General features: G+C 33.1%; 1 protein-coding gene across 1 annotated transcript in view; it reads right to left on the bottom strand.

Annotated features, from left to right (window-relative positions):
- LOC132734172 (helicase with zinc finger domain 2-like) overlaps positions 1–22,479 on the bottom strand; it is a 38,540-nt gene extending 16,061 nt beyond the window's left edge. The window contains exons 1-11 of the mRNA XM_060720883.1: positions 21,878–22,479; positions 21,493–21,579; positions 20,607–21,020; positions 19,046–19,369; positions 17,739–18,523; positions 11,327–11,533; positions 10,598–10,637; positions 8,938–9,050; positions 3,306–3,512; positions 2,376–2,412; positions 113–237 (exon numbers count right to left, since the gene is read on the bottom strand). Of these exons, the coding sequence (XP_060576866.1) occupies positions 113–237; positions 2,376–2,412; positions 3,306–3,512; positions 8,938–9,050; positions 10,598–10,637; positions 11,327–11,533; positions 17,739–18,523; positions 19,046–19,369; positions 20,607–21,020; positions 21,493–21,579; positions 21,878–22,469 (2,931 nt within the window). The 5' untranslated portion in view covers positions 22,470–22,479. The remainder of the gene's footprint in view (positions 1–112; positions 238–2,375; positions 2,413–3,305; positions 3,513–8,937; positions 9,051–10,597; positions 10,638–11,326; positions 11,534–17,738; positions 18,524–19,045; positions 19,370–20,606; positions 21,021–21,492; positions 21,580–21,877) is intronic.
- Between the last annotated feature and the right edge of the window lie 1,169 nt (positions 22,480–23,648).

Consider the following 23,648-nt stretch of genomic DNA (forward strand, 5'->3'; position numbering starts at 1 on the left):
GTCTTTGACTTTTTGAATTTTTGAATACACTGCTATTTGTCAGGTTAATATTACATTATATATTTAATATAACATTGCGTTTTTAAGAAAAATATGTAAATGTTCTTCCTACCGAGCAGTACTTCAGAGCTAGCTGGTTTTTCTGTAAAGCAAGGTCGTAATCGCCTGTGTTGTACAGTGATCTAGCCCAAATTTCCAAAGCTTCGGAGTCGTCATAATCACAAACGTGCTGCAAAACTGCAAGAATGAATAATCATACAAAATTATCTTTTCTAAATGATAAAAAAAATACCTAGAATTTTTATACATGTATAAAAAATATGTATCTTCTAAAAATATTTATAAATGAATTTGTTTAATTTTGTCACTTAACACTTTAATATCTATTATTAGGTGGGGTGATTTCTTCCTTGTAGTATTTTTCAGCTGTAGAATATACAAACTAGAGCGATCACTAAAGGCGATTCAAACTCTCACCAGCAACCTTAACTTAAAACAAGCAATTATCATAGTATTGCAAGCCATCCATAAGTCCCCTACCGGTTAGAACTCCAGCAACATTCTGAAGGGCCATTGGCCATTTAATTATACCATTGAATGAATGAATGACATCAATGAACTTAAATTTTTTGAATTCTAAGTTTGTCTATATCATAGTAATGTGTTAGTTTCCCTGCCAAGTAAGGAAATTATGCTTATACAAGAGATAATCAAAAGGTCCAATTTTCTCAGGATGAATAAGTATAACAAATGTTTCAACTTTTCTCTATTTTAAGTAAATTTGTTTGAAAAAATCTTTAAAAGTGATCTCAGGAAACAGTTTTTATGGACAGACAGACAGACTGAAGGAGACTCTAAAGTTATTTTTTTAACATCCCTGTTACCTAAATATAACAGAGGAGATAACTCTTGAAATAAAGATGCTAGATTTATGAACATTGTCATACACGATGATACTATTTATAGAAACAAAGAAGAAAAGTAAAAAAAATGAATAATTTTTAAATATACCATTATCATGTATAGAAACAAAGATGAAAATTAAAATATATATATATATAGGTGTTGATAATGAATGTTTATTTTAAATTCGAAGTAAATCCATGAAGAAATAAGAAAATTAAAGAATTAATAACAAAAATTCAAAGTTTAATGAGAAGATAATTCTGGAAATATGGATTCTAGATTTATAAACCTTGTTATACTATTATGATGTGGGAGTTTGAAGTAAATCCTAAAAGGAATAAAGAAGTTGGGAGTAAAAAATAAAAAAGGGGGTTTGTGCATAATCCCCAGACTGCCATCTACCCATGTTTTAAGTTTCTTAAAAATATTTTCAGTCCTTTTTACGTTATCACTGGATCCAGTTTATATGCTAAATTTGCCATATTTTCAGTCTATTTGTTGCCATAGCAACCCGAATTTTCAACATAGGAAGAAAAAAATCAAACGTGCATAATCTCCATACTGTCATCTATCCATATATCAAGTTTCATAAAAATATTTTTAGTACTTTTTTAGTTATCGCGGATCCAGTTTTGTGGACGGACTGACAGACAGACGGACGGACAGACGGACGGACGGAGGTTTAACCTAAAGTCCCCTAACGTTAAACAGGTAGGGGACTAAAAAATGATTCATTTATTTGTCCAAATTAGAACAAACAATTGCCTATCTTCAAGAAAACATTTTTCTAGTTTTTATTACATTGATCCCGCCCTTGAATCCTTTAAGAGATCAAACAACAATCCTAAGCTAGGTGTCTTCATAAGCATGCTTTATGCCAAGTTTTATTACAATAGCTCATTCCTAACTCTAGTTATCGTCCGGAAACCATTTTTCTATGTTTAGTGACAGGACATTTACCTTGACCTCGGGTCGACAAAAGCAATCACATGTGAGGTCTAAATATAAGCTTGCTAGATACCAAGTTTGATTCCAACATTTCTTTCCTAACTCCAGTTATTGTCTGATAACCATTTTTCTACTTTAGAAACATTGACCTTGATCCCAGGGGGTCCAAAAGCAATTCAAACCAGGGTGTCCACAAAAGATCATTGCTTTATATCAAGCTTGATCATAAAACGTGTATCTCATTCCCATTTCTAGTTATTGTCTGGAAACCATTGTTTCATTTTTAGTTACAGTGACCTTGTTGTCAGGGAGTCCAAAGTCATACACAACCGGGGTTTTTAAATAAGCTTTCTATAAACCAATTTATTACAATATCTTATTCCAAACTCTAGTTATTGTCCTGAAACCACAAAGTGGACAGACCAACGGACCTACAAGCCGACTCCTTTATACCCCCTAAACGTGTAAAATAATATTTTTCGAGGACAAAGCACTACAAAGTATATAGATAAGACACTTACTTGTGCTACATAATTTCCTAACCTCCTGGTGTAAGTTCTGCAACAATTCAAGATATATAGATTGTATATAACCTTTTATTTTTAGCATGTATATGCTTCTTTATATTAATTTTTATTAATATTATATGAAAAACGTATTGAAAGCAATTCAAAGGGTAACATTTTATGGTATATCAAAAACTATAATATCATCATTAAAATGTCTAAAATCCTTCCCAGCCAAATTCTCTATTTGTCAAAAATCTTATCATTTAAAATGAAATGGTCTATAATTGAAGGTCTGTTATACAATAAATAATTATGCCGATATTATTTTGTATCACATACATCAACAAAGCATGAACTACATACATATATGGATGTTGATGGCAAGAGTGAGGTACGTGATAATTAACTTTTCTAGAGAAAAGGTCATTTTACATCATAGAAATGTTTATACGTAAACCTCGACATTTAATTCACATTTTTCTATTGTAGCAATATTTTATCAGAATTATGTATATCAAAATGAATTATTTCTATAGTTTGTATCAATATTTGTGGAAAATGTGCCCATTGTAGACCAATTCACTTTACAGGAGGAGAATAAATTAATTTCATTGGAAAAGTATTCTAGATATATAATTTTGTTTTGTAAGGCAAGATAATGTTAATTGAAATGATATAACATTCGAAAAATATCGACAGATGAAAAATTAGTTAATTTTAATCGTAATCGCATGTAATAGTAACAAATGAAACACTTAAAATATTATTAAATTGCTGTATTTTATTTTTTTCAAAACTAAGAAACATGTATCACCACCTCATGTATGCGATGTCTTTAGCAAAAGACGATAAGTCAATTATTTAAATCATATTCTTATTCTTTCTTTATTACTTTGGCAAAATTCAGTCTTATACCTCCTGCAACTTAAGACTTGTACATACCAACTGAAGATAGCATCTTGCCGCTCTCCATATTCCACTTTTACGTCCTGGCTGGCTGATAAGATCCTCTTGTATGAAGCCAATAACTCTTAAAAAAGTGTACACTTTGTTTATATCTCCATCTATATTTATGCAAACCGACCATTTTCTCCGTCGTTCAGCAAGCCTGGCTAAAGTGTCTAGATCAGCAAGGAGAATCCTTATTTTCTGAAAATTATTAAATAATAGAAACATCAACATACCATTGAAGCCAACATATCATATTGTTTAGTACTGTCGAATTTAAGGAATTACTTTGGTAATGGTCATTAGGCTGTACCCTTTTCTACATATTTACATTATTTTGTATGTGTTTTATTTATTTCGTCTAATGTAACCATGACCATTGTTAGAATTTCAATTGGCGGGGATTATTTTTATTTACACTTTAATGTCATTCAGGAACATATTGGGGCTAAGAGTTTGGCGCGCCTAAAATCGGTTTAAACTCCCCAGTGGTTTTACTACCACTGACCGTTCCAAGGCGGTACCCGTTTGTGTTCCTTCACGTGTTTTTCATGTCTGTTTTGTTACTTGTTTACATGTTTTGTGATGTCTGTCTTGTTGGATTTGTCGTTGACGGTAAGTATTTTCTAAAAACCCCCCTCACCATTTTTAACCCCCCCTCCCCTTTTCACCCTTACACCCTTATCCCTTTAATTCCCTATGGGCCCTTTTTTAGTTGATATTATTTCACATTACATGTCCCACTCCTTTCATCCTTATGTCCGCTCTAGGATTTTTTGAGTGTGTCGGGGGCCGCGTCCTGTGAACGTTGCCTTTGCCTTGTTGATCTTTATTCTTGTTTTTTTTTATAGAATTAAAGCAAATATTGAAATTGCAAAATAAGCGACAAAATGAAACAAATTAAAGATTATTTTGTCTAAAGAATTCTATTTTCCTTAAAATGAAATAAATTCTTTTTTTTCAACTTACTGTCTTCTTTTTTCTATTTTAACTCGGTACTTTCTGTAACGTTTTTGACGTTTTACTCAAGTAGTTTTTAAAGTTATCGTTTGCTTTGAAATTGATTTTAGTGTAACTTACTATTATTGTAATTGTTTATATTTGCGAAATGTTATTTTAGTTTACGGTACTTTATAATATACGGTTTGGTATCGTAATTTTCAATTAATACGTTTTATTATATATAATATAATTTCGTCTCAGTGATAGTGATCATTCTTCACAATATGAAAATAAGTCATGCTTGAGCGATCCATCCCAGCAGGTATAATACGGCGGCAGATCCACATTATTCCAGTCTGCAGAGGAATTCACCGGGGACAGGTTACTTTATGTAAATTAAAGCCTCGTTCATACATAGAGGATAATTTCGTCTTACACTAACTGAAGCCTAGCTTCATACGGTAGCAAAAAGAAGAATTGGCAAACTACTTTACCCTTGTTTATCCCAATTGAAGCATAGCTTCATGGATATAAGTGTCGATTCTAGTTTAGTTGTGAAATTGTAATTGACTCTGGTTACTTATAGATCTCCCCAAATTTTTCTGAAAGCCTCGCTTATCAGGAAATTGGTAACATATAGGTATTAAAAATCCAGAGGTGATAGATTTAAAACGAATAGCTTTGTATAGTTGGAACTTTGTTGTAAATCCCTACCAGCAATTATCTTTCTATCTAAAATAGAAGCCTCGCTTCATAGATAGGGAAAGGTAGTTGCTGGACTATAGAAATTATCGGGTTGCAGCGTGATATAATATAGTTTTCAATAATTTTATAGTGTTATTTTGTAAACATCATCTTTACTATATTGAGCCCTTTTGAGAATTTAATAGTGTATTTCGGAGTGTAATTCAAGCTGATTGTTTATGATATATGATAATTTCATAATCATTTGTAATCTGATCAAACGGCAGGGCCCAAAGAAAAAATTTATTATAGTATTCGTTGTACATCCGCTCGGTACACGTTTACAAAAATTGGTGGCAGCGGTGGATTACATAGATAAAAACACCATTATCTGTTATCCCCACATATTAAATAGATATTTGTTAAAAATGGCTGAGAGTAAAGATTTTAGTAATAGCAATGAGCTTATTTTGTTACACGAAAAACTCAGAGATTTGCAGCAGCCAAAATGAAGCTTTGAAATTGCAAAATGAAATATCAATACTTGAAAGACAAGATTGACGGTATGCAGTTAATTTTCAAAAAACAATATGACTCAAACTATGAAGACAAACAAAATGTCAACACCTAATTTTTAACAAGACAATATGGCAACACCCTCTATCAGAAAGAAGGCGACGTTTTTACCACCGACCCCAGATAAAAAGCCCGTTTTAAAATAGAAAGTGTCTTAACCCCATTAGCTGAAAAACAAACTTTTTAAGGTTTACGGAATCTCCTTGTGGCTCTGATTTAAAATTATTCCGAGAGATCGATTTGTTACTTTTCGAAAGAGAAAATCACAACCAGCAAATAAAACAGAGTCCTTACACAGCAACATACAAATGGATACTTCAAATTCAACAGAAATAAAACGTGACCCTATAAACTCAAATTCAAAACGAAGTGTTATGATGAAGCCAGCTACGTATGATGGAACTAGCTCATGGATAGATTATAAAGCGCATTTTGAGACATGTTCAGAAATTAATCAATGGACAAACAAAGAAAAAGGTCTTTATTTATCTGTTTCATTAAGAGGTCAAGCTCAAGGTGTATTTAGCAATCTGACAAGCTAAATCACCAAATTATGCTTGAACTTGTATTAGATTTAGAAGAAAGGTTTTCACCACCCAATCAAAACTGATTATATAGAGCTCAACTACGAAAAGAAGACCAAAAAAGCTACAGAATCTTTATCTGAGATGGGGCAGGGACATAAGACGTTTTGACTAAATTTAGCATACCCTTCAGCACCATTAGATGTGAAAGAAAACTTTAGCGAAAGAACAATTTATAGATTCTTTGGTCAACGCAGATATGAGGCTTAGAATTAAACAAGCTCGTCTCACTAGCTTGAATGAAGAGTACGACACGCTGTTGAGCTTGAGGCTTTCAACAGAGCTGAAACAAAAATACCCATGAAACTCCTGGCTATATGAGAACAGTTAAAATTTATCATATGAGTTTCCTGAAAAGTGAAGATGACAAGTTTAGTAGCCTGATAAAATTAGTAGAGGCAAATGAAAAATATGCTATCAATGTTTCGAACGTAGCCAAAATAATTTTTTTAAAACTTTTTGATAAAAGAAACTCAGATATTGCCAGCGAAAATCAAAATAATAAAACGTATTCAAGAACATTACCTTATATGGGTCAAAACCAAAGTATTTGAATTTTTATGAGTGTGGTCAGGAAGGGTCATAAATAAAATAACAATTGTCGACAATTCATTACGAAATCAAAACGAAAAAATTAATATGTTAGAGAAAAGATTGTTAAAATTCGTCTAATTTGTGTGGTTCAGGGTTATTTGTTGAAGCTACAATAAATGGCATCAAAGCTAATTGTTTAATTCATACTGGTGCAACACTTTCAATGATTTCTTCAAGTTTTAGGGATAGATGTCAGTTTCCAGTAAATTTGAAACCGTTTGAAACAAATATTGTAAATGCATCTGGAACACCTTTAGAGATAAAAGGAAGAACACATTTAGATGTTCAATTGAATGATGAAATTTCGACAAATCCCTTTATAGTTTCTGATATAGAGGGAGATGCAATATTAGGATTAGATTTTATGACGGCAAGAAATATTGTTATAGATGTTCAGAATAATCAGTTAACAGCCAATGGTAAAAAGATGAAAATAAATTGTAAAGGTCCGATTGGTTGTAACCGCGTGATTTGTCATTTTTGTGGAATGAATTTTTAGAAAGAAAATCTTATATAAGACAGCACTGTAGAAGAATACATAAAGTAAGGGAATCTCAAGATACAGGGCATTCGGAAAGTGTGCATGCTAAATCTATTTGTTAGAGGCAGTTTAATAAAAACAAATATTTTGTATGTTCATGCGGGGCGCATGTAAAACGGAGGCGTGGGTAGTGGTAACGTTTTGCGTTTTAAACTAAGCTTAGTTTTTTTAAAAGATTATCGTTTGCTGAAATTTTTAAGTGTAACTTTACTATTATGTTAATTGTTTAATATTGCGACAAATGTATTTTAGTTTACGGTACTTTATAATATACGTTTGGTATACCGTATTTTCAAATAACGTTTTATATCATATAATATAATATTCGTCTCAGTGATTAGTGATCATTCTAATCAGCAAATGAAAATAAGTCATGCTTTGAGCGATCATCCCCAGCAGGTATAAATACGGCGGCAAGAGCCAACATTATTCAGTCTATGCAGAGGAATTCACCGGGACCAGGTTACTTTATGTAATTGAAGCCTCGCTTCATACATAGAGGATAATTTCGTCTACCTAACTGAAGCCTAGCTTCATAGGTAGAAAAGAAAGAATTGGCAAAACTACTAATCCCTTGTTTATCCAAAATTGAAGCATTGTTCAATGGGATTGTGTCGTTTGTTTTTGAAATTGTATTTGCTCTGGGTACTTATGATTTCACATTTTTCTGAAAGCCTCGCTATCGAGGAAATTGGATAACATATAGGTTAAAAATCAGGAGGAAGAATTTAAAACGAATAAGCTTTGTATAAGTTGGAACTTTGTTGTAAATCCCTACCAGCAACTTTCTTTCTTCTTAATAGAAGCCCGCCTTCATAGATAGGGAGGTAGTTGCTGGAACTATAGGAAAAATTTCGGGTTGCAGCTTTCTCGTGATATCTATATTGTTTTTCAATGAATTTTATAGTGTTATAGTGTAAACATATCTTTACTATTATTGAGCCTTTTGAGAATTTAAATTAGTGTATTTCGGAGTTGTTAATTTTCAAAGCTGATTGTTTTATGATATTATGTTCTAAAATTTATAAACTTTGTACTGATCAACGCGGGGCCCAAAGAAAAAATTATTTTTTTCGGCATCCCTCGGGACGTTACCTTCTCCTTTTTTCCCCTCCAGTTTTTAAATTAAATATAACGAATTTCTTTACTCATTTTTCATATTATAAACTTCTCTTTTCCCCTAATCATACTATATACACATCCTGCTTCGCAGTTAAGTATTTTTTTGTTTGACTTCTTTTCAATATTTTACTTCTTTTTCTTTTTCATATAGGCCGTATTATGTTATTATGTTATATTCCTTATTGCCCATAATTATCTACGTTTCATTTTGTTCGTAAGTTATTATTTCCTGACACTTTTATTTCCATTATGTTCGCATTTTTTTCTGTTTATTCTTTTCTTCATTTCTAGTTGTATAAAACAAATTCCGTACAATTCAAATGTCTATCAGTATTTTTTCTACATTCATATTTCTTTTCATCCCTACTTATCCTACCCTGCTTCACAGCATCATTTTGTTCTTTAACACTTAAAAGCCATATTTCTCAATAAGAACTTATAAGGTCTTCTAGATTCTCTAAACTCTTACTACTGATACCTATCTACCATTACATTAATCCTATTCCTATTCCCCTTCTCTATAACTAATTTTCTATATTCCTGCAAATACAGATTGGCACCCCATTTATGTCATCATATTTACCTGAAGGTTTCCAGAGAGAATGAATATATTTTCTTCAAAAACTAAAGCATTCCACAGTACTTGGGCCACATCGGTGTGTGTTTCAACCTTCCATTTAGCATCAAATATTATAGCTGAGGATATGAAAGTATATGTTAAGCGTTTAAAATACATGTACAACATAAACATATTTTTATTTTTCTGCGCTAGGTATCATAATTCTTTCAAAATCTTCAACAAGCTTTTATTTAGTGTCCGAGTAGCCAAGTGGTTAAAAAGTCGGACTAGTTATCTCTACAGTTAATGACCGTATGGGTTCAAACCCTGTCAGGTGTCTACTATTGTTTCAATAAGCAAAACACATTACCTTTACTGCTAAGTACTGGTCGGTTCCAGGAACGGATTCAAGAGTCTTTCAATTTGCAATAAGCTTATAGCCTTCAACACTATAGGATTGAACCAAATCAATGAACACTAACATTTATGTAAATTTTGTATTCTTTTGAACATAGCAAGCATTTTTTGTGTTTTGTTATTAGAAGCATCACTCTGAAGCTATCTAGACTTTGTTGTCTAATTTCATTTTTGTAGACAGTACAATGACACTTTTGCATATAAGACAAGCTCCTATTTTATTACGGGTTTTCTATCATTTGGTATTTGTTTTTGTATTTTTGTTGTACTCTTGATACAGAAAATAGAGTCTATGGACACACTGTTTCCAAAGACCAAAGATTCTGCAGGTCTGTAGAAACAGGTCATTGTGTCACATTCAAAGTAATCCGCAGTCAAATGTAAAAATCAAACACTAACTTCTAGCACACAAGTGAATCAAATTTGAAGACTAAAATTAAGTATTTTAGAAGTAGGGTTCTTGATATAAAATGCCAGTAGCCAGTAGCATAATTTATATACTTTTTGTTAAAGGCCAAAATGCAATAAAACATTCCAAATGCCTAAACTTCTTACGAGTTTTCATATACAAATCTTTGTTATCTGAAACATCCAATAGAATGATTTATTTTGATTGCAGGGTAAATTTTGTCACATAAAGTGTGTAGAGGACCCGAACTTACTGCTTCCAGCCAAACATCTAAATTCAAACTGTTTATCATAGTTTCTGATGAATAGATATTTTAATGTTTGTAATCTACGTTATTCTATATTAACTAAGTGACCTAACGGGCGGAGTCATTTCTGCCTCCATGGTATAATTAATTAATTTTTTATACAGGCCCACTAATTAGCAATGTTTCTAAACTTTCTAAAGTCTATCTTTAGCTTTGTCACATCCTTATTCATCATCCTGGAACCCTTTAACCAACAAAGAGGACCATTCATATGATTTAGGAAGAGATGTTGTTTGTATCAAAACGAACACGTTGGAACGGAAAACATACAATAATGAAGTTCAACTAAGCTGTGCTAAAAGAAAGGACTTCAGAGATGACTTGCTCATTACCACTTTAGATTAAAAAGCACTTATCGCGTTCAACTATGTCATAAAAGAGGCTACTAAACAAACTAGGTCAAATATAGTCAAAGGGACCTGGTGTTAGCTGAAATAATATGTTACGGGCAGCTGTAGTCTACATCAATTAGTTAGGCTTATAGGTTGCCATATAGCATTAATGTGTTTTTCTAAAAAACTAATGATTTGGGACATAAAGAAATTAACTACCTGTGTAGAAACATTTTGCAGCTGTAATGAATTCGCAAATCTGAATGAAAATACAATTTTTTGTAAGTATTTGTATCTATATTTACACATGGTTATATTTTTATGAAAGATATTACATATCAGCAAAATATAAGTAAGAAAATTAGGTTTTTCTTTGCTTCGTGGAAAAATATTTCAATTCACCGTATTTCCACTTGTCAGTCAACAGAAAATTTAAAAAGCGTCTCATGTAGATTTTCACGTTTTTAAATACATCAAAATTGTTTGAACGCTTCTAATTCTACTAAACTTGAATGTTATGTACATGTTAATTGTGGTACTCTTCTACCGACCATCTCGTCGGTTTTCAAAAAGAAGAAGAGTCCTTTACTGTTATTACTAGCTTAAGAGAAAATAAATTAATTCCTAATCATTGATGTACACTTAAGCTACTGTTTACATATTGATACCGACAGGGAATAAGAGTTGTTCTCATTCAAAAATGGTATTTCTGTGACTGTTATCTCAAAAATAGTTTACAGTGATTAAAAAGGAATACATGTATAAGTAATTTGTTTCCTTCTCAATGCGCTATTTTGTTATAACCTAAAATACTACACTTTGTAAAACATGTATATATATTTTATGAAAATATAAGATGGAAAAAATTTGTCAATAACGTTTGCATTTAACTCATTGAAACATTTTCAATATTTGAGGGTGAAAACCGTGAAATAAAAACTGGATTACCGTGTTCAGAATAAAGGCACACTCTCCGTACCAGTCAGCTAATTCCTGTTCGGTGACCGTATCCTGTTGTCCGGTAAGGAAAGTTTCTTTCTCCTTGTTTATACCAATAATAGCATGTAAAGCAAATCGTTTGGCGTTTTCTTCATTACCTTCCGCCAAAGCCTTGTGACTATTTTCTATTAAATCATATATATTGTTAGCCTTCATCTGAAAAAAGGGTTTGAAATTCAACTGTTTTGGATAGCATGTTCGACTATTCTCAGTGTTTGATGGTAATGGGGCATAATATTAGAAAAAAGCTTGATACCGTGACCTCCTCCTGTACACAGGATGAACAAATATGCAAAGTCACAAAGCCATATGTCGATGTACTATAGGAGTTTGTACGCAAATTATAAGTAAAAAAAGGGGCAACATTCTGCCATAATGCTTGATAGAGTTACCTCCTCATGTGTACATATTAGAGGCATTATTGTGAACAAGTGTGCAAAGTTTTAAATCCAGATGGCAATGGACAATATTTGTGGTGGGACGCAAACTTTAACGTAAATTCTAAGTCGAAAAAGAGGCATTATTCTGTCAAAATTCTTGATAGAGCTGGACAGGTTGAGGGCATGATGGTGAACAAGTGTGCAAAGTTGCAAAGTTTTAAAGCCATATGTCAATAAACATTGAAAATATTTGAGGTGGTACATAAACTTTAACCGGAAACAAGAGCTCGACTAATAAAATACTGGATGCAGTAAGGAGGACAAAACTATGAAAGAAAAATCAATAATGTATAATTATGTTTTAAGTTATAGTAAAGAAATAACATTGTTAACATAAATTCCAAGATCAAGGGGAATAATTCTAGAAATAGTCTCGCTAGATTTAAGAACCTTGTCACACAACATGTGTGTAATGATAAGAATATATATTTGAAGTTTGAAGTAGATACCTTAAAAAGGAAAGAAGTTATAATATTTCTTAAAGAAAATCCTAAGTTCAAAGAGAGATAAATCTGTAAATATTGCTTCAAGAGTTATGAACATTGTCACATAAAATGTAATTGAAGATAAGGAATAAGTATCTGAAATTTGAGGTAGATACCTTTAAAACTAAAAAAGTCATAGTAAAAAATAACATTTTTGAAGTAAAAAAATCTTAGTTTATGGGGAGATAATTCTTGCAATATTGGTGCTAGAGTTATGAACCTTGTCACATAAGATGTGGATGATGATAAGGTACATATATTTGAAGTATGAAATTGATCCCTTATGAAATAAAGAAGTAACAGTAAAAAATGGAATTTATTAAGGAAAATTTTAAGTTCAAGGGGAGATTAATATGAAAATATTGGTGCTAGAGTTATGAACCTTGTCACATAAGATGTGGATGATGATAAGGTACATATATTTGAAGTATGAAGTTGATCCCTTAGGAAATAAAGAAGTAACAGTAAAAAAAAGTATTTTTTCAGGAAAATTCTAAGTTCAAGGGGAGATAAACCCAAAAATATTGGTGCTAGAGTTATGAACCTTGTCACATAAGATCTGGTTAAGATTAGGATTAAATATTTGAAGTATGAAGTTTATCCCTTAAGAAATAAAGAAGTAACCGTAAAAAATAGTATTTTTTAAGGAAAATTCTAAGTTCAAGGGGAGATAAGTCTAAAAATATTGGCACTAGAGTTATGAACCTTGTCACATAAGATGTGGTTAATGATAAGGAACATATATTTGAAGTTTGAAGTTGATACCTTTAGAAATGAAAAAGTTATAGTGAAAAATATTTTACTGCACCAAAACTTTAATCTGAAATCTGGACGCGGACGCGCCGGGGCGAGTAGGACAGCTCTCCATATACTTCGTATAGTCGAGCTAAAATGCATAGTTCTGTCAGATGTTTGATAGATTTACCTTCTCCTGTGTACAGGCTGTGGGATAATGGTGAACAACTATGCAAAGTTTCAAAATCATATGTCAAATACTTGAGGTGGTGCAATGTGTGAAACGATAACTTGATTTATACTTTCTGTACATTTAAATCCAGGCACAAAACACCAACATAAATAAGTACCTGCTTTAAATTACCTGTCTATGTTACAGGAAGAAATATACTTTGACAAAAGATTGGTTTTTGTTTCATTTTCGAAACACTTACAGTAAAAGTAAAAAAAATCGATTTAATACTAAATCACGATCATTTGTAGTGAACAATATTTGCACAGTTTGTGAAGTAAGTTAGCCTTGTTCACAATTGAGATTACTGCTTGTTTACCAGGAATCGTGGGTTCGTGTCCTACTACACAAGTACCGGTTAGTTAAAGGGAGCGAATAAAAAGCTTCTGTTTTTCATCTAAATGAAACATAACTAAATAATGCTTAATCTATCTAAAACAGCAATTATTAGAATATAAGTTAATTTAAGTGGGATAAACACTTGTCGAAGACAAATTTATAAAATTATAGAGAGCCTGTGCTTAAATTAGAACATAATTAGAAAATTACAAACAATTTAAGTTCGTTTATCAATCATAAATGTGCATCATTCCTTCAATGAAGTTAAGCAAATTTGTATATCAATGTTTTTATCTCAATTTATGAGGACTTTGTTAGTTATTGCGACTGCTGTAAGGCTATTGGAGTTTGCTCTCAATGTATCTGTGCACCGGAAATTCGAATTTTCGCGACGATAGATCAATTTATGCTGCGCTCCTCAAAATCAGTCACAAAATGTTCGCTAAGTTAGGGGACCTGATTACTGCCATTTCGAGTATTCGTCCCAAATTCGAATGCACACTTTCTATATAATTATCGTGTCGGTATGTTGAAATCTTCGAATCTCTGCTTTATATATATCTGTCGTGTCGTCTCGATATATTGGCCAAGTATTGTGTCTCCGCCTTTCGCCTTCTGGGTTGAAGACATAAGGACACGACACATAGGGCGCAGATACGAAGATTTCTACCAGCCCACATGATAACTCTACTACAGAAGATCTCGTGTCTTCGCCTTTTAAATATCATTATTTCTCCTAAAATCTATCGTGTCTTTGTGTCGGCGCCCTCAAAAGTCAATGCGAAGACGAAGTGAGCATATTTTATTTCTATTCTTCGTTTTTTCGCCATTTACTTATGAGGGCCGAAGACAACAATATACGAAATGGCAGAAATCAGACACTATACTAAGAAGAACATACGACTTTTGAGTAGTGTCGTATGAAGAAATGAACACGCTTCTTAAAGAGACAAGAGCCCCCGCCGGCCGGGAGCAACGCTTGACTTTTTTTCCTTTTTCTAAAAGTAATCAAATAAAAAGATTTAAACAATCTTTACAAAAAATAAAAAATAAGGAGAGAAAATATTAGATTTTCTATTTTTTAAAAATGTTAAATAGAAAAGAGAAAATATGAATCCCTAAGGAAGGTCTGAAGGTATGAAGGTCTAGTCATAATTGTTGTTTTGCCCAATAATGAATCCATTATGTTCAAGTGTTCAGTTTAACATCTGAAACTGTGCACATACGAGGACTGATCAAAAAGTTTTTGGCCCGATGTACTTCCGTTAGTCAGAGAATCCAACAAGTGGTCTTACTTTTCAATATAATCGCCACATCAATGCACTTTGCTAACCTTTGCTCCAACTTGTTAAACCCTTCAAAATAGAACTAGAATCTATTTTGGTCCTCAAAGAGCTCATTGACCGCCTCCAAGACACCTTCATTGCTTCCAAAACGTCTACCACGAAGCAGCCTGGTTTTAAGTTTCGGAAACAGGTAGAAGTCAGAGGGGGGGGGGGGGCAAGTCCGGAGAATATGGGTGATGGGGTAGAATTTCAAAGCCGCAGTCAGTTGCAGCAGCCATCGCAACTTGGCATATGTGACCTGGCGAATTGTCGTGCAGCAGCAGAACGCCTTGAGTCAGTTTGCCCCTCATTTTTCATGATTATCCCCTGACTATCCAAAAAAATTGAAGGCATCATCTTCCCTGCTGATGGCACCCTCTTGAATTTCTTCGGAGGGGTGAGCCAGGGTAATTCCACTGCATGCTCTGTTTTTGGATTCTGGATCGAAGTGATGAACCCATTTTTCATCCTGAGTCACGATCCGGTAGATAAAATCAGGTTCATCCTAATCGCGAGACAAAATATATCTTGAATTGTCAAGCCTGGTCCGTTTCTGGTCGTTAGACATCTGTCTGGGGATCCATCTAGCGGAAACCTTTGACATGCTATAAACATCTGTCAGAATTGCCTGAACTGAACCAAGGCTTATACCCACCCACTTCCGTAGCACTACATCGCAGGTCTCGCCTTCTGTCGCACATGACCAGATCGTGCACAGTTTCGGCAGTTTCATCGTTTGTGGCCTCTTTTTGCCGCCCAGGCCGCTCATCATCTCAAATGCACTCCCTGACCCTCTTAAATTCAGCAGCCCATTTTTTCACATATGCTATAGGAAGGGACTCCTTCCCAAGTGTATCCATGAAGTCTTCATGGATTTCCTCGGGGAACATCCCTTTCTAACAGAGATACTTAATGGCGGCTCTGATTTCAACTGTCTTCATTTGGTCTAAATGACACGCCCCTCTACTGATCAAAGTGTGTTTTATGTTACTTAATCTGTGTAAAACCGCGTGTTACTCGGTCAGTAATTTTCAATAAGATTTCAGTATCGACTTATCGTGTGTAAATGTCAGTGTAGTGGCTAGAATGTTATCGAGTCGAGAACTTTTTTATCATACCTCGTATTCCAAATTCCACAGCTGTACATCAAAGGACAAGAAAGGAGTTTACTTTGTCAAATTTATCTAGGTCAGCTGATATCAAACTTCAATTTTACATCTAAAACTGTGCACAGGGTCCAAATTTCATAGCTCCACACATAGCGACAAGAAATTATGTCTCTTTGTCTCTTTGTCAAATTATCTATATTAGCTGATAGCAAAGTTAATTTAAAGTTTTACATCTAAAACTGTGCACAGGGTCCAAATTTCATAGCTCCGGTCATAGTCAAGGTCAGTTAAAGGTCAGATAATATCTAAAGTATTCAATGTGTTCGTTGTTTTGTCCTAGTATAAATCAAATACGTACATAAAGTACAAAATTATGACAGATTAACCAAATTCAATAATTTGACCTTAACGGTCAAGGTCATTTAAAGCTCAAGGCCAGTTCAACATTTTAGAAGGTCTTGTCCTAATTTTTGTTTTGTCAAAGTAATAAGATAATCCACTTTAATTAATTGCCAAGTTACGGTCAATAACAACAATACACCGATAAACACATTCCGAACCAGCCGACGCTAGGCTATTCTTATCAGTAATTTCTTGAGTAAAGATAACCGGTTGCGTACCTAACTGCATAAATCGTATGTAAAATGGTCTGATAATTATATGGTAGCTTTTACAGTTTATTTAAATACTTTGGTGTCAAAAGATGTCTTGAAGTATATACTGTGACAAAGCTCAGATCCAAAGCTTTCCATTGGTGTTATAAATTTTAAAATCGGACATTAAACAAGCGGAACAGGACCCTGCGCCATACTACTTACATTTTGGTTATCAGGGGCTGCCAATTTCTGACCAATAAAATACTCGCGATGATTTATTAAGAGGACCATTCAAGGATCAACCCTGTATAAATTCATCACGGTTTAGGGGAAGATGTTGAATATTTTAATAAGTAAAAATGGTTACTACAAACGACGTATGCTGGACGTAAGAGTGTCACAAAAACTCACGAAGACTATTTTCACTTGCATTTGGTTGTAATATTTGTCGTCGAATTTCATTAAACTAAGGCAAGTCCTCGATTGATGAGACGTGTGTGGTGTCGGTTTTATCCTTGTATCATATCTTTACCGATTAGTTTTATTAAATGGGCATGAAAAGTTAAGGCCCTTTTAATTTTAATAGAAACTTTTAACCGTAAACTTACAATACAGTACAATAAAAAAATTAAATTTATTGTTATTATTATTATTTATTTGTGTATGTGTGTGCGTGTGTGCGTGCGTGCGTGTATGCGTGTGCATGTGTCGTAACATCACAAGTTACTCGTACTTCATCCAATTAAAATTTGTTTCGTTTTGCTTAATCATTGGTAAAAAAAACCTTATAGTACTGAATAAGTGCTTATAGTGTAGAGCTGTTTTAATGTTTAGTAGATCTAGGTTCTTTTCCATGGTAATATACTAAATTGTTGTCAAATATTTTAACATTCTTAAATTAAAACGAATGAATATCAACTTGAAATTATTTTGTGACTAAGATTTTGTTGTAGAAAAGGTTTCACGAAAAGAAAAAAGAATTTCATTCTACTCCGGTAATTGTTATTTGTGAAAACATTTTATGGATAAAATGGCCATGCAAGATAAATAATGAAAGTAAAAATCGTTAATTACAAATGACATATATTTACTTTACTCACATTGGATAAACGGTCTTCATCTTGTTTTATATTCCAGTGATTAGATAAATCGTCTTTATCTTCAACAAGAGTACGGTCACCTTCAAAGATATGACGGTCTCCAACGATGTGTCTGTCTTCAATGGTATTAACTTCGTCAAGAATATGATCGGCTTCAAAAGTGTAAAATTCTTCAACAATATAATCCACTTCAGCTATATGATCGACTCCACCTCTATGATCGTCTCCAACCCTATGATCGTCTTCAACTCTGTAAGCATCTTTAACTATATAAACGTTTCCAATTCTATGATAGTCTCCAACTCTATGATCGTCTTCAACGGTTAGATCATCTCCAAATCTATGATCGTCTCCAACTCTATGATCGTCTTCAGTGCTATGATCGTCTTCAATGCTATGATCGTCTTCAACGGTATGATCGGCTCTAACTTTATGATCGTCTTCAACGGTATGATCGTCTCCAGCTGTATCATCGTCTTTAACGATATGATCGTCTCCAACTCTATGATCGTCTTCAACTGTATGATCGTCTTCAACTCTATGATCGTCTTCAACGGTATGATCTGCTCCAACTTTATGATCGTCTTCAACGGTATGATCGTCTCCAGCTGTATCATCGTCTTCAACGGTATGATCGTCTCCAACTCTATGATCGTCTTCAACGGTATGATCGTCTTCAACTCTATGATCGTCTTCAACGGTATGATCGTCTCCAACTCTATGATCGTCTTCAACTCTATGATCGGCTTCAACTCTATGACTTTTCTCTTCATAGGTATGATCATCTTCAACAAAACGATTTGAACAACTTAATTCATCATTAATAGTTTTCGGTTGACTTTTTTCTATCTATGTTGAAAAGTCTGTAACACACTGATAGCTTAGAGTTATGAAATGACATTAATAATAATTAACTTACTTAATGGGCTATAAAGAATTGGTTTGAAACAATTTGACAGTATCTAAAATTCAAAGAATCACAATCATAAAAAGGGGCGTCCGTGGCCGAGTGGTTAAGGTCGTTGACTTCAAACCACTTGCCCCTCACCGCTGTGGGTTCGAATCCCGACAGGTACTTTGGATTCTTTCATGTGAGGAAGCTATCCAGCTAGCTTACGGAACGTCGGTGGTTCTACTCAGGTGCCCGTTCGTGCCTGCAATAATGCACGGAAGGGCACCTGAAGTCTTCCTTCACCAGTAAAGCTGGAACGTCGCGATATGACCTATACTGTGTCGATGTGACGTAAAACCCAAAAAAAAACAAAAAAAATAACAATCATAAAACTAAAAAAAAGGTAACATACTACCTTCACATAAACCACATCCTTCCTCTAAAAGTTTTGCTTCTATTGACAAATTAGAAAGTTTGTAATGTTTACATATTTCTTCTTTCAATCGACATATACTGCTGTCAAAGGAACCAGATTTTATCGAGTCCCTAAGTTGCATTTTTCTGTCAGCATCTGTTTTAATTGTTATACGAACAGCGTGTTGTGATTGCCTTTCGTCGTCAGAATTAGGTAACAGCCTTTCAACTAAACGGACATCTGTGATACCGTAAGTATTCTGTGTCTGTATATTTTGTAGATGCATACCATATGTCTTGGTAACAGACTCATCAAGAACTGAAACTATTATAAAATACCAAGTAAAAAGAAAAATGTCTTTCCTTCTGTTAGCATGGTTAAAAGTATAAACTTATTTTTAAAATGTCAAAAATTTACAAAACGAAACCAAGAGTCGTTAATACATCAATCATTAATTCATATTTATTAAAATTGATAGCCTTCCGAGGCGTTGTCATTTTTGAAATAAGCAATTTATATATATGAGCCGCGTCACGACAAAACCAACATAATGGGTTTGTGACCAGCATGGATCCAGACCAGCCTGCGCATCCGCGCAGTCTGACCAGGATCCATGCTGTTCGCTATCAGTTTCACTACTTGCTATAGGTTTTGTAAGCGAACAGCATGGATCCTGATCAGACTGCGCGGATGCGCAGGCTGGTCTGGATCCATGCTGGCCGCAAACCCATTATGTTGGTGTTGTCGTGACGCGGCTCATATGTATATATAACTTTTGTAGATGTTTACAAGGCCAAGTATATATGCTAAATATTTGAACTAAATCTATGTGTCGTGTTATTTCTAATGAATAGGAATAAAATGCGTGTTCTCATATAAGTGGACATATACTATGTGACGTGAAGGGTGCGATAAATTTTAATGGAAAACATAATTTATAAAACTTTTATACGATGAATGATCATGACGGGCACCGCGTATTCTGATATCAAGAAATATCACTTCATAGCGTTGAGGTGATCTAAAATTAGTGACTACCACAGAAAGTTGTAGGAATCAGTAAAAAATTATTTGCATATTTTTTCATCATTTTGATGTCAGTTGTCTAGTTAATAGTACTTTCAAAACCCTTCAAAGAAGAAAAGTATTCGCAAAATACTCATAACTTATCTTTTCAATTCAACAATCTGTTAAAACGAAAATAAAATCATTTTCAAATGGTTGAAACTTTCATTAGAAAAGAAATCTATCACACAATTATCACATTTGTGAATGCTCGTTACTCATTTTTAATATCTAAAAGTCAGTTAGTTAGTAACAGTAACTGTGGTACACACAAAAGCTATTCCGGTTCTATTAAGGGATTTTATATTGTCAGCATTCAATATTTGTTAAGCTGTAAAACTCTGGCAAGAAATGTGTCTTTGAATTTGAAAGTACAACCATTAAAATGTATCACACTGCTTACATATCAAAGACATTTGGACACTTAGAATTCTTATTAGACCTCATGCTAATCCTACCTCGTATGAGTTTTGTCTATAACTCTTTTTAAATATACCTGTCCTTTGCATTGTCCTATAGAACTCGTCCTTGTATATAACAGCTTCAATAGAAACTTCCTCTAATCCTGTAATATGTCTTATTGCTGACTCTAATTTTTTGAATTCTTTAGTGAGATCCCCGTTTATGCAGTCATGAAATAATGTCAGTAACGAAGAAACAGAAGAACATTGTACCAGCAAAACAACACATCTTGGTTCAGCATCAGTAATAGTCCGTTTCTTTAACGCAAATCGAGCTATTGTGTCTTGAACAGCAGCCACCAATTCAGCACGTTCTTGTTCAGATATTTGTTCCAACTGTTCACATGAAGATTGGCCTGTTTCCGTTTTGTACAAGCCAGCAATAACATTTGAAACAAATCTTTCCGTATGCCAAGAACAATTCTTTATTTGAAGCTCCATACAGGTTTCTAAAAGACAACAATAACATTAAATGTATATTGCTGAAACGATTGATAAAATGTACTGAATAAAATTTTACTTTAAATAAAGCAGACAAATTTACAGTTTATCATTTATGTGTTAAAGAAAACTGGAAATTGGATCACTAAAAAGCACGAACTTTCCAGATCGAATTTTCCAGATGTGTCGGTTTTATTTATTTGATTAAAGAGAAACAATACTGCATGTTTTGTTCAAATCGCTTTGAGAACTTATATGTTATTATGATCATTCATTTATCATATCTCTTTTCTTGTTATCAGACATGATATTAATAAGCATGAAACATAATGTCAGTTAATAATACAGTACATTTTGTAATTATAATAATAAAAATAATAATAATAATAATTATAATAATAATAATAATAATTATAATTATAATAATAGTACATGGTACTTTTAAAAAAAATATCGTATCACCAAATTTTCATATATTACTTGTAAGATCCTCGGCCACAGAATCAGTAGACTCCCGATTAAGCTTCATTTTGAGTTCTCTTACTTCCTGGATCAAAGTTTTGATATCTGAAATTGTAGGATCCGAACGATGGAAGGAAAACAAATAGTTGATTATTTATCAAAATGGACAAAATTTTAAACAAATAGTTGATTATTTATCAAAATTGACAAAATTTTAAACAAATAGTTGATTATCTATCAAAATGGACAAAATTTTAGTTCAATAAATATTTATTTCAGTTGAGTGAATAAGGTGGAAGTTATAAAAATTATAACATAAAAATTCAAGCGTTTAAGAAATGTATATACATAAAACAAGTATTTACTTAAAAAATCATTGCTTTTGCATATAAATACTTTTTACCTGCGCTTTGTTGAGTCAATATTTCTCGAGTTTCTAAATCTGTCTTATAAAATTCATGCATGTAAAAAATAATTTCCTTGCAAGAAAGAGGATCTTCTTTTGATGATTCTAAAATTCTATTCACTTCAGTTGTAAGCTCATCATCACAAATTGCCTTTAAAAGTCTTTCATAAATGACTTCGATTTTATCAACTTTTCGGCCGTACTTTTCAATATCAATCGTTGACTCATTTGAATGACACATTTTATTTCTCATCTTTCGAAGTTGCGCAATATCCATTCGCACTTCGCGTTTTACGCCACATATTTCAATGAGAAAGAAACAGTACATATATAGGTCCCATTGTTCAACTTGTGTACTTGCAACTCCTCCGGGAAAAAGGATTTTTTCCTTGGATTTCCCTGTCTTAGTGCCCAAAATTTTGTTCTTGTTCTCATTAAGGAAGTGGTCTAGGTTCCAAGGATGCGGAATATGATCTTCTGGTGTCTGATCTTTCACACATTTCTCAAATAGTGCTTTACTTATTTTTGTCCCTCCATTCTTCAACATTAAGTATATTCTACAATGCCTTTCGTCGTCAGTCGTTGTCATCTTTTACCTATTTTTTGTGGAAAGAAATGTTATGTCCATATTATGGTTTGACCGTTATATCTCTTTACATCTAATTCACAATGGCTGAATTGATATTTACTGCTATACGTCTATGAATTAAAAGCTCAAATGGTCTTACTTATGCATCATTATTACCCAAATTTAGATATTTAAAATTGATCAAGTAGGTGACAACATTGAAGATAGATAAAAGAAAACTATTACAAGAATCTTCTAAATATTTAATATTCTAAAGACCTGTGATAGGTCTCTGCCATTTTTGTTTTAGATTTATTGTTAAAACTTCACTTTGTCACCCTGTCAGAGATGTTAATATAAGTGTATATGTGTTTCAATGCTTGTGAAGAGCAAACATGTTATAAATTAAAATTTCTTATCCAATTAAGTAAATTCAATAAATGTTTATTTTAAACGAAAATCACCACTTAATCTTTCTTTTTGTAGATATCTGATTATATCAATATAGTAAAAGAAACTGACGTGAAGAGATTAGAAATATGTTTCCGAGATTTGTATACGATTTTATCAAGGTCAATGACCACTCCATCACGCCGTTTTCCTGGTTTCCTGGAATAATTATTTTTATTGTTAAATAATGAAAAGGGTGGCTCGCTTGTCTCTAAAACCGCATTAAAAATCCTAAAACAACTTTTTTTTTTACATTTTTGCCATTTGAAGTGCATAACTTGATCTATGCAAGAATCTTATATCATACATTTTCAGGCCTTTTGACTCTAAGAATGTCAAATTAAAGCATTATGGTGCTAAATGCTTTTAGCCAAAAAAAATCCAGCGATATTCGGCCCATTTTACCTTTTAAAAATGTATCCCCCACACCCCGAAAAAAGGCAAAAATCCCGCACCATTCAGAAAGATTAAAATACATTTCTTTATGATCATAATAAGTCTAAAGATAACAAATGTAACCCAGAAGCGACCACAACTCAACATTATCCCATCATTCAAAGACTTGTTTATTCAAACGGGCCAATTCAGTTTAATTAAACATGCGCGAAAAACTAATTGATTATGCGGTCCGATAAAAATGCGAGATAGTAAAGTTTTGTGCCACCGGTTCTCACAAAACGAAAAAGAGACTTAGCAACACTTTAATTCTACTAGGTATACACTTAACATATTTACCTAGCTTAGACGTTA

The sequence above is a fragment of the Ruditapes philippinarum genome, unplaced genomic scaffold (genome assembly GCF_026571515.1).
Source record: "Ruditapes philippinarum isolate M1 unplaced genomic scaffold, ASM2657151v2 ctg8325_1_1_1_1, whole genome shotgun sequence".
Taxonomy (NCBI): domain Eukaryota; kingdom Metazoa; phylum Mollusca; class Bivalvia; order Venerida; family Veneridae; genus Ruditapes; species Ruditapes philippinarum.